The 14,948-nt window shown below is 42.5% G+C and overlaps 1 protein-coding gene across 3 annotated transcripts in view; it reads left to right on the top strand.

Annotated features, from left to right (window-relative positions):
- The first annotated feature begins 1,744 nt into the window (after nucleotides 1-1,744).
- Nucleotides 1,745-14,948, top strand: part of FGFR2 (fibroblast growth factor receptor 2) — an 80,868-nt gene continuing 67,664 nt past the window's right edge. The window contains exons 1-2 of one of the 3 annotated variants that reach the window (XM_083866532.1): nucleotides 1,745-1,761; nucleotides 3,928-4,184. In XM_083866532.1, the coding sequence (XP_083722658.1) occupies nucleotides 4,010-4,184 (175 nt within the window). In that variant the 5' untranslated portion in view covers nucleotides 1,745-1,761; nucleotides 3,928-4,009. Of the gene's footprint in view, nucleotides 1,762-3,927; nucleotides 4,185-14,948 lie in introns of those variants that run through there. The other 2 variants (XM_083866533.1, XM_083866534.1) reach the window with 2 other exon arrangements.

Genomic DNA, 14,948 nt, shown 5'->3' with positions numbered 1-14,948 from the left:
ACGGGGGAAGCCCGGGCGGCACCGCTGCTCCCCGCCTTGCCCGCATCCCCGGGGTGTGTTCGGGGATACCCAGCGGTGACAGCGCGGGCTGGGGACGGGGAGCAGCCCTGGAGGAGCGGCCCCGCTCGGTCCCGGCCCCGGCCCCGGCCCCGGTGGGAGCTCGGGGCTGCCCCGCCGGGCTGCGGGAGCGGGGCCGGGGCCACCGCCGCCCGTCTGAGATACGGGCAGAGAAATCGTCACTGAGATACAGATTTAAATGCAAAAGGGCCCCTTCAAACCGGGACCCATTATGCGTTTGGTGTGAAACGCTATCAACATTTAAAACTTCATTGTCTCCTTTGTACCAAATCCCTGTAAATCTTCCACTAGCCTTTTCTCATTTTCATCTGAAAAGCCTGTTTGGGCTGAATAGCAGCAATCAGCAGCCTCTGGACTTCTCCCGCTCTCCGGAATGTCAATTAAAATGCAGATTTTTTTTCTTTCCCCCCCCTCCCCGATCTTTTGGTGGCAAAAGACTTGAGAAAAACAGGATAGTCCTGGAAAGCAAATGAAAGAAGTTCAAACAATGCAAAAGTACTGAAGCTGCCAGCCGGTTCCCATTAGTCCTCCAGAATTAATGTTTAATAGCTGTGATGCTCAGATTTGCTTTGAACTCTGCTGAGGAGTCTTGTTAGATATATATGTGTATATGTGTTTTCATAGACGGAGGGACATGTCTGCATTTTCTGTGCACACAGCATTCCTCTGTCAGTGGAATTGTGTGTGTATAGAGCTGTTAGCTTTAAAGCTTCATCTACCTGGATTTTTCTGACGAAGCTACTGGGCTTTTAGAGCGCTTGAGGTTTCTTTGTGGAGGGAAGATCCCTGTTTCACCCAGATTTTGCTATTCCCCGCCTAATTGAGAAAGATGCTGTAAAGTTATACAGTGAGCAATGTATTGATTTGGTTCGGATACTCCACAAATCGTACTGTCCCTGGGGAGTGATAAACATCGTATAAACAACAGTGCGAGTAGATTAAAAAGAACACTGAGCATCGAATTTAATTAATGCCACTGCTGAACAAGTACTACTTGTTTGTGTGTGCGAGTGTGTTTAAACTGAAGTACAGCTTGGAGGAATTTGGTTGGGCTCCCAAACCAGTCTGCTTTCCCATGCTTGTCAGTTTGGCAAAGAAAATTTGGGCAGGTATGTGACGAGGTGAAAATTGACTTGATGAGCGAGTGGCAAGGAGAGCCATCAATCATTGGGGGCTGACAACTCCTCCCCAAAGTGTAGGCTGAGAAGAGAGACAGAGTTCCCTTTCAAGGGGAAAAATAAACACTACGTGTGGCTTTCACTGAGTCTGAGACTCCAGGAGGGATTATGGTATTGTAGTCAGGAAGCCAGAATTGTGGAGGCCAAAAAGCATGCTGGGGCTGTGTTCCAAACATTGAGATAGAGGTACATAATTATCCAGCACAGGAGGTCTTTCCAGAGACTCGTCCCCCGGCAACTGTGGCAATTAAACTATGAAAAGAATTTGGTTTCGTTTCGTCTTCGCTGGACTCCACTTCTTTTGGGAGAGGGCAATCCTTGAAGCCTGTTTGCTGCCCTGGTGGTAAAGAGTGCTTTGGCTCCATGGATGAGTGCAGAGCTTTGATTTTTGCCTTGTTGCACATTCTCGAGCCTGGATTTTGAGCTTGCTGCTGCCCTGTGGATGAAGAATCTCTTTTTTTCTGCCGGCAGATGTTGAGGTGCAGGAGCCAACAAAAATCTTCAGGTGAGGAGAAGCGTGGCCAAGTAGCCTTGTGCCACAATTCAGGGTTTAGGATGAGGATAGGAACCACGAATGTGCTTTCAGTGGCGTTTAATGCAGTCTGAAAACCTGAAACTGGAGGAATGTCAGTGGAATTAATGCTCTTGGAGTCTGAAATACATGCTGGCGGTTCTGGTATGTTTTCGTTCTGCAAAGCCATGATAGGGTTTTGCATTTATCAACACAGACTTTAATCGGAGTTTACAGGATGATTTATGGAAATTAAATCAGCATTACATCCAGGCTGTTAATTAGGGGTTCCTACCCACTTTACAGCTGGATAAACTGAGCTGCAGGGCTGTGGCTGCCAGGCAGGGAGGTGGGCAGTGGACCTGGGTGGCGGCATCCAGGGGGGTTTGCTCTGGTCCTGCTCCAGACACAAACTGAGCTCTCTTCAGCTCTACACCTGCTCTCTGCTTATTTATAAAAGGGCTGGGCAGGCTCTTTGCAAATGTTTGTGCAGTGGTCTGGTGGTGTTTTCACTGGAAATTTAATGGTGGTTGCTAGCTTGTGGTGTGGGATGCTCGAGCCAGGCTGAAATCTCTCCAGGAGGGACAGGGCTTTGAGGTGATACCAACGGAGTTGGAAAACGCTTGCCCTGAAGTAGCAGGGATTCACCTGGGATGTCACGTATTAATTGTTCCATGAAGTGACTTATTTATGTTGTCCAAACCTGTTTTTACGAACTCCAGAAGTTACTGCATACAGTACTCAAGATAAAAGATGCCTCAAGACTAACAAAAATCAGAATCAACTTTCTAAATGGTTGGCTTTAATGGTTGGCTTTATAAAAGGAGTATCTCTGTCCCTGTTTCTGCATGCTGAGGTACCACACCAAATCCCAATGACAAGGAGTTTGGAGAAGTTTATCTCCACATTCCCTTTTTATTTTATTTTTTTTTTTTTTTGATTTTCAAGTATTGAGGGCAGGAGGGAAAAAGAGATTCTGTGTTATTTTTTCCCCTTCCAGGCAAGGGCTCTCCAAATTTCAGTTGGGTTTCATCACATCCAAGATGAATCATTGACCAGATTAGAACAATCGCTGCTGCAGTTACTTGTTTTATCCATTTACTGAGGTTTTAGCGTCTTTTATTTCTGAAGCGGAAAATCAGGTCTAATTTTCTGCTTGAGTTGTTAAATCGCCCTGCGAGGAGGATGCTCTTCTGACCCTCACCTGGCATCTCACTGTGGAGGCAACAGGGTCCCCTGACGGGAGTGCCAGTTCCTTAGGTGCCACTTCTCTGTCAGACCATGCCTGGATTGCCACTTAACTCCATCCATTTAAATTTGTTTTATTGTGAACAAAATAGATTTCTCACCTCTGAAAAATGTATCTCAATAAGCATCGTTGAGAGACTGAGAAAAGAAAGGTTTGTGCACACAGCTTGGCATGTATGGATGGAAAGTGATGCTGGGCAGCTCTTCTGTGAAACTGCAGTCTATACCATATTTTATACTGATATTAATTGCCTGTAATGCAGTGTACCAGACAAATACCACTGCAAGGACTTGAGCCTTTTACCTGTCCAGGACTCAGGGGCTTCCAAAGTACACTAAACTGAGTCAGAAGAAGGTACATCCATGGGGGAGCTGGAAGCCTTGAGTTGAAATAGTCTTACAGATTTTTCCTAGTCTAAGGAAAACATTTTTCAGCTGTTTTTCTTGTGGAAAATTACTGAATTCCTGCAAATTCATCTGGCTGCAGAACTGCCTAGGTGAAGGAATGAAAAACAAGGCAAACTTACATAAACCTTCAAACAATAACAAGAATATAATTTGTATAATTGTGGTAATTTTGCAGCATTACAGGTTATGTGCCTGCACATGTGTGTGCCTCTCATTTTTGAAATCCTGTATGTTTTTCTGTCAGTAAAATAGCTCTCAATATGTGCTGAGAAGTGATTTTGTGAAAACAAGGAGGACTTGGTTACGCCTCAGGTGATGATGGAAACTGCTAACAGAAGATGAAAAGTCACTCACTTTTCACATATTCTTGAAGCTGGAAAACTATTTTTCCTATCCTCCTCCTCCCCTCCCTCTCACCTCAGCTCTGTTCAAGACTTTATGAAGGTTTTTGGTTTGTGTTTGGAGATGTTTTTGCTGACAGTGTTCAATCTCTCCTTCTCGCAGCAGCCGCCATCGTTCCAAGGGAGGAGGCATTACCCTGGCCGAAGGCACAGCTTTCTCTCCATGCTTCTCTAGAGGAGTTCAGATGGGATTAAAGTCCACATGGAGATATGGAAATGGACCAGGAATTTACTCTAAAAAGATGGTCAGCTGGGATTCGAGTTGCCTTATCTGCCTGGTGGTGGTCACCATGGCTGGACTTTGCCTGGCTCGACCTTCATTTAATTTAGTTGTTGAAGACACCACAGTGGAACCTGAAGGTAAATCACTCTAGGATACTTAATTTTTTAAAAGATGTTAATTTTAAATGCTTGGACATCTGAAATAGGAGTCAACATCTTTCCATGTGCTCTGGCAAATCTAAGGCAAGTAACAGACCAGCCCTGGAGAGTTACGGTTTCTGCCTTTCCCTGCTCCCGCCTGGGCTGTGTTTGTACAAGCGTGCGTTTGTTTATTCTTGTGCAAGCCAGTGGTGTCAGTGATTTCACTTGGGACTGTCATCACGTTGTATAATCAAAGTGTACAGATGAAAGTTTTCAGGAATGGACCTTTAAGGAAACCAGTCTGTGGCACTTTTGTGCTGTTACGTGTTGCTGTCTCAAGGAATGAAGGCTGCTGCTCTTTGGGAGTGTCTTAACCTGAGGAGTCCAGAGAAAAATGAATCTCAGTAGTTTTTATTTGTGAATGTTCAATTTTGCCAGGCACTCTGCAAAAATGCTATTGCAGCTTTGTTGGTGTTTGTACTGAGGACAAACAGTTCCCTGTTGCTGTTAATATCCAAGCATAATCTTGCATTGGTGCATTGTCTGGATCACAAGTTCTGGAGGTGTAAATGTGGAGTTCTCAATAGAAGGGCTGTAATTTTTTGCTGTGAGAGCAAAGGCCAATCTAGACCTTCACATTGAAAGAGGTGTTTTGATAAAATCTCCTATTTTGAGCCTGCACCTGTTGTTATGTTTTTCTAGGTTTATCTGTTTCTCAAGCTTTGATTTTATTCTCTGGAGAGCTCAGGAGAGGCGGGCTGCTGTTTTATTGTTGTGAGCTGATTGTATTGAAGAATGATTTTACTGTGTTGTGCTGCATCAGTCCTGCTCTCTGAGCATCTGGAGGAGGAAGTGAGGCTTCTTTCATAAGGTTGTGTCTGTCTTTTGGAGGAGTGATCACAGTTCTAATAACTCAGCTGTCAAGCTGATCTAATAGTCCACAGAGCATTTCTCACCTGGCAAGCTTGCTGCAGAGAGTTTGGCCTTTACACGTTCTACTACTCATGTCCATGGATGTAGCTTTGTTTTTATTTAATAATTCTTCATGCATAACTTTTTTTGTTTCTATCCACCGCCTCTAAAAATAGACGTCACCAGCTAACACATTTTTAGAATCCGCTCCAAGTACATTTTTATTGATGGCAGGGGATGAACTATTTAGAGATGATGAGCCCTCTAACCTAGCAAGCATTCTTGAAAAAAACTTGTCAAAGAATAGAAATATTGTCATCTGTCAGCCAGAGAGATTGTTGATAGCAAAAATGTTTGGGTTTTTTTTTCTTTTGAAGGTAACCTGAGATTAAAAAAAAAAAAAAGCTCAACTCTTGTTGCCACTTACTGTATGATTTGTTAATTGAACATCTGGTGCCTTTTTGGCTTTTCAGGGGAATGACAAAATCATGAATAATTCTGGTTTCAGACTAGCTTTGTAGTGAGGTCCCCTACTTTTAGGGTAAAGTCAGAAAGAATGTGATTGAAGATTGGTGAAGTGTTTTGTGAGAAAAGTAATATTTTTTGAATGGTGACTGATAATTTTTCAACTTCTCAGGGAAAGAACAGTTTTTTTAATTTTGGAAAGCACAGTTTGAGAATATATGTCTCTTACATACTGAATATGTAAGAGGTGGAATCTGGGTTTTATCAAAAAGTAAATTGTTAAAAAAGATTTCAAACTTCTTTCCTGGGTAGGAATGTTACTGGTGTGAAACAATTTTAGATGTGAGAACCCAAATCATTACCAGAAACAAGAAAAAAAATCAGAAAACGCTTCTAAGTTAATGGCATAATAAGAGCTTTTATGCTGCAGAATACAGGGAATTGTGTGGGATTTATATCTGAGAATTGGGAAATAAAACCTCCTTTATGTATTTTATTAAACCCTTTGATAAGGAAAAAAAACCAAAACAAACCCAAGTTTTTACACAATCACCTTCTCTGGGTTTTATCACTGCCACCCACAAGCACTCGAAGCCCAAACCAAGAAAAAAACCCTTCAAAAGATCTCTTCAAAGACAAAGCAGACTTCTTTTTTTAATTTAGCAAATGCCAAAACATTTTGGGCAAAGCTAATTTGGGGGGGTCAGGTGCTCTAATAATGTAAATTTTCAGTGGGGCTGCTGACTGCAGTCATTAGAGCTATGACATTTCATGCCAGCTGAGAAGGTCGGCAGGGCCGTGACCTTTGGTGACACTCGCTGATCTGTTCCCAAGTCTTCCTTCATGGACATGCCCTGAATTGTCTGTATTTATTTATTTATTTCCAATGCAAGCTGCTTGGATGGTTATTGTTTATTGCCTTAGTGACTCAGACTATTGGAAAAAACCGTACACAGCATCAAAAGGAATTGAGACATGTTCTTTTGGATGTAACAGAGAAAATACCTTCTCTCAGCTATACATAACTGTAGGGACGTTTGCAATCATTTCCTTCAGAGTATCTGAAGTATTTTATGTATAAAAATACTAAAATGTGTGTTTTAATTCAAGCAGTATTTATCTAACAGGGTTATTAGATCGTGTTGCATGGATATGTGCAGGATGTCATGCATTATGGTGCTGTGCTCTTTGGCTCAGTCAGTCTTGAGAAAATAAATATCCCTCCATGACCACTGGATGTTACTCTGGTCCATATGAAAGTATTTACGCTGAAAATGCCATTCTGATCCGTTGTGAGTGATAGTGTTGGTGCTGATGTTGTGGGTGCTCACTGAGGATCCAGAGTGTGGTGGATCTCAGCTGTGGTGCTTTATTCCCAAGAAAACCTGAGACTGTTGTGCTGTGTGAGCAGAAACAGAACCTGTGGGACCTCTGTGGGGACTGTCGGCTCTCAAATTATATCTCACATTGAGTGTTTACATACATGTTTTTTGTCCTAGGGAGCAGAAAGACTTTTTCTGCTTTTAAATATTTAGAAATAAGCCTCCCCCAGCATGTACAAAGGCACCATTCTCTCAGCCTGTGTGTGCCCAGGCCTTTGATGATGGCCAGCATTTCACAAGGGCTCTGACCGCACACATGGGTTGAAGGATTACTTTGTGAACTGAATAATTAGTTTAGACATATATTTGATAAATAGTGAGCTCTCCCTTGACCTCTCCTTGCCCAGGCTGTGTGTTATCATCCTGCTGGGTAGCTAATTTGGTCTCTTACCCACATGCAATGCCTTGACACCGTCCTTGGAGCACCCACTCGGAGCCCCTGACAATGCGTTTCAGTTCTTTTAATTTAGGTCAAATTTCAAAGGATTAATTTAAGCTTTCCACAAGGGACAGCCTATTTCTGTGTCCTGTGGAAAACACAGTAGTTCAGAGTGGTCCTACATTTGGGAGGTTCCCAGGAGCAGCAGGGAAGGGGAGAGACCCCCTTTAATGGGTGAGATGTGCTTATGGTGGAAGTGAGTAATGAGTTTTTCTTTGGGATTTAATCAGTCATAGCCACTTGCTGACACTAAAAAACATCCAAAAATAAGTATGTTCAGCACAGTACCTTCCTTTCTGCAGAAACATTGAGTCATATGAGCAAGGGACCTTCATTTTTGTAAAAATGTTGGTGGTGCTTAAAGATTAATGTCACCTGTGGTCAGCGGTGGTCAGCACTGTCCACTTGGAGATCCTTCTTTAGCCACTGTGACCTGCCTGAGTGAGGATGTGGATTTTCTGAGGTGCTCCAGTGTGTGGAGGAGGGATGTTGTGGTGGTGGCATGTCCCCTGTCCCACTCCCCGTCCTCGGGTGTCCCCATGGGTCCTCTCCAGCCAGTGCCACCCTGCCGAGAGGTCACAGGGCTGGGGGGACCCTGCACGTCCATCGTTTTCCTGGGACAGAGCTGGTGTAGAAGCACCAGAAGGCTGCTTCTAGTTTGGTAGGAAAAAATAAAGCAAATTGTTCACCCAGGATTCTCTTTTGACTGTTCTGTTTTGGCTTTTTCTTTTTTTGAAACGAGAACAGTGGTTTGATATCCGCAAGTTAAATTAAGAATTCAAACCAGATTAGTTAAATCAGAGTTGGCTTTATCTTTTTCATTTTTTCTCCTTTTAATTTTATTTCCAGGAAGGGCAATTATTAAGGCCCATTATGGAGGAATGTGACATCCCCACAGCTTCGGGTGAGGGCTGGATGCCCTTTCAGGGATCCGGTTCAGTAAGTTGTTTGGCCCAGTACAGGATTTGCTAGCTGAGATTCTGGGGAATTGTACAAGCAGCCAGATTAAATCAGTCTAAATGTGTCCATTCTGTGTTTAAAATCTGCAGCCCTTTAGCAGGGGCATGGTCTTGAGCTTCAAACTAATTGGACATGGGTAGGGTTGTTATTTACAGTCCGTGTTGATGAGACACTGGGAGTTGGTAGTCTCTCAGTGTGGCTACTATTTTGCAAAGTAGCAGAAATAATTGCATGTTTTAGGCATATCTGCCAGACAGTTGAAGCTTTTTGAAGGGGTATAATAATTATTAACTTTTAGGAATTTTATTCCTTTAATGTGGTTTTTTTTTTTTTTTTTTTTTTTTTTTTAAGCCGGAAGATTTTCAAAGATGCTGAATTGTGAGGGTTTTTTTAATATATATATATATATATATTTTTTTTTTTTTTTTAAAAACTACTTGTATAGATAAAACCCCAAACCAGTGGCCAACTCCAATGAATACATAGTTTCCTAATGTTAAAATAGTTCTCCCTTGGCAGGGAGATAGCAACAAATTTCAGGCCATAGCAACTTTTTTACGGGCAAGTTTGAAACCTCTGAAAGCAGAATTTACAATGAAAATGCTGACATCTCCAGTTATGCAAGGCTGTGTATGCATGAGACGATGGACTATTGTGGAGTTTCAATAATACCCATAGCGTAGCTCCTAATGAGCTTATTTCTATATCCAACTTCCCAGCTTCACTAGAAATGATCTTTAAATGGCTTTAAACAAAAGCATTCAGAGATTAGTGTTTTCTTAAAATGGGTATTTAGTTTAGGATCAGATGGGTATGCTAGAAAAATAATTAATTATGTTTTTTTCGGTCGTTTATAGAGAAAAATTCCTTATTGGAAGTGTCAGATTTTTAAGTGTTAAATATTTTGAGGCTCTTCAAGGTTGAAGCTTTAGACTGAAAGAGACTTTGTTCGAAGCAGCGCTCCTGAGCAGTTTAAATCTTGTGTTTTTAAAAGAACCATCACCCACTTTGGCAAGTTATGTCTTGTCTGTGTGTAATAGCACACCTGGTTTGACAAGAGGAGAAAATTTATTTCAGTGTAGTTAAAGAAGTGCAAAATTCAGGCTGAAGAGGGACCTTGAATCCCAGCTGGACAAGTGGGGGCATCTTCTGCAGAGGACACTGCTTTGTGTTAGTGGTGGCTGTGGGAAACGGGGCAATATTTGGTTTGGCACAGAGCCTGTCAGTGTAAAATCATCCTCTGAGCAATTCGGGGACTGATTCGGAACTCAGACCTTTGAGTTTAGGCTCAGCACATTGCAGTGTGTGTTTGCAGTGGGGTTATTTTTCAGGGAGATTTGGCACAGCATGCTCCCCAAATCACAGATGCCGTCTTGCAGTACCAGGGACTAAACTGACTTCTAAGCTGATTGAAAGAGAAGTTGGAGCAACTGAGCAACTTTGGAGCGACTTTGTAAGAGTCAGATCTTAAATAAGGACCAGATTTGCAGGAGTGCAGCAGCCAACAGCTCCTGTTATAATTACGAAACGTGCGCTGGGAGTGCCAGGGCTGTTCTGGAAGTTTGGCCCTTCGGGTTTCAATCAGAGCTGGGAGTGTCAGCAGAACTGCCTTGGCATTTGCTCCTTGGGGACCGTGCTTCCCAGGACAGTTGCAAAACAAGAGATTCTGTAAGAGGAGTAGATTTTTTTAATGTGGATTTTTTTTTTAACTTTCCAAACCAGCTTATAATTCATAAACCGATTATGTATTACTCCAAATTGTCCTTTCCTATCTCTTAATTATCACTGGTAGTTTGTTTTGTTTGATTTTTTTTTTTTTTTTCCCCAAAGAGCCCTTTTTTATGGGTTTGTTTTTGACTTCTGAGTATCAGAGCACCCGATACTGGGATGTGTCTTGTGGGCTTCATTTTCTGCTGGTTCAGGTTTTTGTGCCTCTTGTCACCACACAAATGCCATTATCCATATCAAAGAAAAGAACAGAAAGTTGAATTCTACAGTGTTGCTTTGTTCACTTGCTGTGCTATTATTATTTTAATTGTATTTTTAAAGTGGCTGTAAGCGAAAGCATTTGGTGAACCCCAGTGAAGCTGAGGAGTTGAGACCTGACCTACTTTCATTCCCCTCCTCACACGTTGCAGGTTGTGTGTAATTATTGCTTTTCCTTCCCCACAAAAGAACTGGCTCATCAGTTTGGGACATTCACTGTGTCAAGCTAAGCCACAAGAACTGGGAAGAGGGGAAAATTCCTTTGTACCAAGGAAATGGCTTGCATTTATGAGGGTTTACTGGAAAGGGAAACGTGTTGAAGGATGGGAAGGGAATAAAATGAGCATGAGAGGCTGGTTGAGGATGAGAAAGTCATAGTTGGGTTGTATTTGAATTTTTTTCCCCTCTTGGCTTTTCTATTTTGAATAGAGTTTTGTTACATGAAAGGAAAAACATTTGGTGACACCTCAGGCTTTCTCCCAGGGGACTTGTGGCTGTTTCTGAGTGGGGTTTGGAATGGATGCTGTGGCTGGGGATGCCTTGGTGGGCTGCACCCACCAGGATAAGGCTGCAGGAAGTTCAGTTGTGGTCGGATGGACAGGAATTGATCAGAACACCACGCAAGAACTTAGTTTTTAAACTGTAGTAAAAAGTTGCAGGGTAGAAAACGTCAGTAAGGTTCATGCTACACTGCCTTTAGGATGGGCTGTGTGGAGAGGTGAGCTGCTGCCAGGAGCTGCTGCTGGGCAGGAGCAGAACCTGCTCTCTCTCGGGAGACTGGCTTTGCAAGTTTGGAAAGCTCAGTGTCTCAGTGTTGCAATATTTAATTTGTTTCAAGGAAAGTAATATGACTTCTAATTGTGAATGCCACCCGACAGTTCTTGAAAATAATTTTAAACACCCAGTTTAAATTTTGAGTACTTCTTGAGCGTGGTTCTGTTAAACATTGTTTATTCATGAAAAATAGTGCTGGTGAGATACTACAGCATTGAAGTACCCAGATTTCCCTGATATTGTTTACTCAGCAGGGTAGCACAGGTATTTGAGCCGTGCAGGATTAACATGGAGACTCTTTAATAAATCTGCAGTGAACCACAGCTCAGTAATAGCTCTTCTAGCAATTCAGGAGCATTTGAACCTTCTTCCATTAGTATGGCAAAGTGCCCGGGAGCCACTGGCACCGTCAGGAGTGACGGAGGTGTCTGCAAGTTCAAGTGGAGCATTGTGTGAGTGATTTTGTGCCACCTGGAAGGGCAGGTAGCCAGCCTGGCTTTTCACTTCAGGGCTTGTGCTGCTCTTTCTTTGTTTCCACTGGAGACTGTCCTCTGTGTGGAGCTGGAATTAAACAAGCTACGATGCCTCTTGCCTAAATGTTGCTCTCGGTTGAAAGGGAGCCTGGTATGCCTTGAGGCTTTGAAGTGTTTGGGGAGCATCCCGTGGTCTGTATCCCTGTGAGTTGTGGATGGGACTCTCAAAAGGGCTGAGAGGATGTTTTGGGGATATTGTTTCCAGTGATATTTTCAAATCCTGCTTTAGGAAGTAGAGGGAGATGAATTTCAGGGGAACAGGCAAGATGAGACTTCCAGACGAGCTGCTAAAATTAAGGGGATTTGTATAGTCAAGTAAAAATGGGACTGTGTACAAAAGAAACAACTGCTGACTTGCTTGTAGGGAATCTGAATAGATGTTCTCTGCCTCCAGAACTAACACTGCAACATTGAATTGTGCAATTTTTAACCTCCCAGTTGTAATTTATTTCTTTTGCACGTTGAGCAGTAATAGTTTTGAGCATGGCCTTTGGCAAAGCTGGAAGAAAAAGGTTCTGTTTTTATGTTTGGATCTATGCTACATTTTGTTCAGGTTTTATGTTGCTCTTGAAATGCAAATAAGGAGCCTGAAAAAGAGCTACAGATTGGAATAGATGGAAGAAAATTCTAAACCCAAGAAAAACCTTTTGCAACCGAATATACGTGCTTGTATGCTTTCCCAAGCCTATATATCTTATTATGGAGCCTTTCCCAAGCAAACCTTAAGGCTGGGTTGAACAACAGGAGCTGGTTTAATTACTCTGCCACTTGGTTACGTGCAGAATTCAATCAGGGAGATTTGAAGTTCTGCTCTTACTGAAAGAAGAAACAATAAGAAAATGTTCCTCATTTCAAATTCTGCTTTTTTAGAAAGAGAAGATTAATTTTTTTTTTTAGCTTTTCATTTGAGATTCTGGCAAAACGTGATTCATTTCCCCTTTGTATTGTATAATAGATTACATGAGAAGACTCTTCTGTAATGAGTTGGAAGAGCAGTTAATTATTTTTGAGATTGTGTTACATATGTGTTAGATTTGTTGTACTCTTCAGTTCACTTAGCAGAGAGATTCTCACTCTGTTACTTTAGGTGGATGGTGGAGATTATGACTTGAACAGGAATGCTCAAGGTTTGGTGCCTGGAACCAAACATTCACATCCTGAAAGATGGCCTTTAGTTTCTCATCAAACTGATGAAATTACAAATGGCAGCACAATAATTTTAGGGGGTTTGGTGTGGCTTCTCAAGGTCGGGAGTGCTCTTTCCCTCTGTGGTTGCCAAGGCTTCATGCAGAAGCCATCCTGGTGCTTTCCTGTTTCTGGCCCTATCTGGAGATCAGTCTCCTGGTGCTGCTGTGTAAAGAACTCTTCATCCTGCAAGGAGCAGACCGTGAGGAATGGGGACAAACAGGAAGAAAGTGGCAGGGCAGCTCCCAGCAGCAGGAGGTGGCCTCGCTGGTCTCTCTGCTGTTTACTTTGAACTTGGCATGGTCTGAGTCTTCCCTGGCCTGGCTTCCAGCAGCACAAAGCCCAGGCCAAGCCCAGGAGCATGTGATACTTGGCGTTTTTGACGCAGGTTGTGAGGCTGTGCGGCCGTAACTCAACAGTCCCGTCTGTAAACACAGGTAGGAGCAATCAGGCTACGAGCTGCAGGAATTTTTAATTTCTGCGCGAAGCCTGGACAACTATGTGAGTTTGTTGAGGATTCTCAAAGCCTGACAGAAGGCTCACATAGTATGTATCTGTATGCAAACATCGAGATAGAAAATGTTGAGTTAGAAATGCCATGGAATAGAATAGATGTTGTTGAGAGAGAAATGGAACCAGGAACAAGTTTTAAATGATGGTCTTGCAAACAAACCAGGTACTTTGGAAAAATAGAACTGTGAAAGGTGCATTGTAGTAGGACCCACGAGGGGCGATTTTAGATGATTGGCTTTAAGGCATTTACAGCATTGTGTGGCAAAAGCTGATAGGCCAAGAAACGCTTATAATGTATTGTAATTAGGAAATAGTTGGCTTCTAATTGTGGTGGCATGAATTATAACATCTATGTTGTCTCACCCTTCACATGAGAGTGAAAATGGAATAAAAGTTTTTAAAATGCCTCTCAGTTGCCCCATCCCTGGGTCAGAAAAGGGTATAATCCGATACAAGTATAATTTGTTTCTCTTGGGGAATGAATCTTTCCTTAACCATGGGGTGAGTGAGGCACATCCACCCAACTGCTTGGCAGCCGTCAAAGCCCTGATGAAACTTGTCATGTCCCTCACCCCGTGTCAACCAACATAGCAGGAGACCATCCTCACGAGGTTTGGTCCCACTGCTCTTCTGTGCTGGGTGTGATGGGGCCTGGTGGCTGTAGCCAGGGCCAAATACTGCCTGGGGACTGTTACTTGCTGCCAAGGAGTATGACTCAAAACAGATGGGATATAATCACATGGGGATAATTTTTGGGTGCCTACACAGAGACATTTTTTCCTTGTCCAGGGATTCCAACAAGTGGCAAAACGCTTTGTTGGTCACCAGAATTTTTCATTTTTTCTCAGCCTTCAAAGCTTAGGAAAACAAGATATAGTGCAATGTAATATTTTCCCTTACCCGTGATGACATTGGCAAGTTGTTGCAATTGGAGGAGATTCACTTTTTTTAGATGGTTTTATTATATGTAGCACTCAATAGGAGTTGACATGGTGTGGAGGTCCAAGCTCCAGCAGGTCAGTGTGGCTGGAAGCTCCACACTTGCTGGAGCACCAGCCACGTATGATGTGGCAACTTTATTTTGCAAATGTTCATTTCCAGGGCAAGAAGATTATTATTCCTATTCCTTACGTAATTTTTTTTTGGTCTGGTTTTGTCTCTTTACCCATCAGATGATTATGTCCTTATTCTATAAGGATAACAATACTAACGAACATGCCAGGAAAAAATTATTTTGAAGAATCTGGCGCTTTGTTTTGTGAAAGTCTATCAAATAGAGCAGCCCAGGAGTTTGTGTTAAAGGAACAAGGAAAGACTTAGAATCTGCCACGTATTTATGTTTGTAACTATCATGGGTGGCTCTTTCAAGTTTTGTGTTTGAAGCTTTTCTACTAAGCCCAGATCTTTTTCATCAGATTTGAGCAACTAATGTTTTTATACATTAGATGAGGGGGAATTATTCGTGCTCTTTGGAGTCTTGTTTAGGGACAAGGGATTTAGAAAAAAAAATAAACTGTTAGTGTTTTAAAATTATGGGAGGAACTGTAGCAATTTGGAAAGGAAAGAGTATTATCAGAACAGAGACTTCCTGATGGTGCCTGGCAGAGGCAGA

This window comes from Zosterops lateralis (assembly GCF_965231275.1).
Source record: "Zosterops lateralis genome assembly, chromosome: 8".
NCBI lineage: Eukaryota > Metazoa > Chordata > Aves > Passeriformes > Zosteropidae > Zosterops > Zosterops lateralis.
The sequence above is the reverse complement of the archived record's forward strand: the minus strand, read 5'-3'. Positions and strand labels throughout refer to the sequence as shown.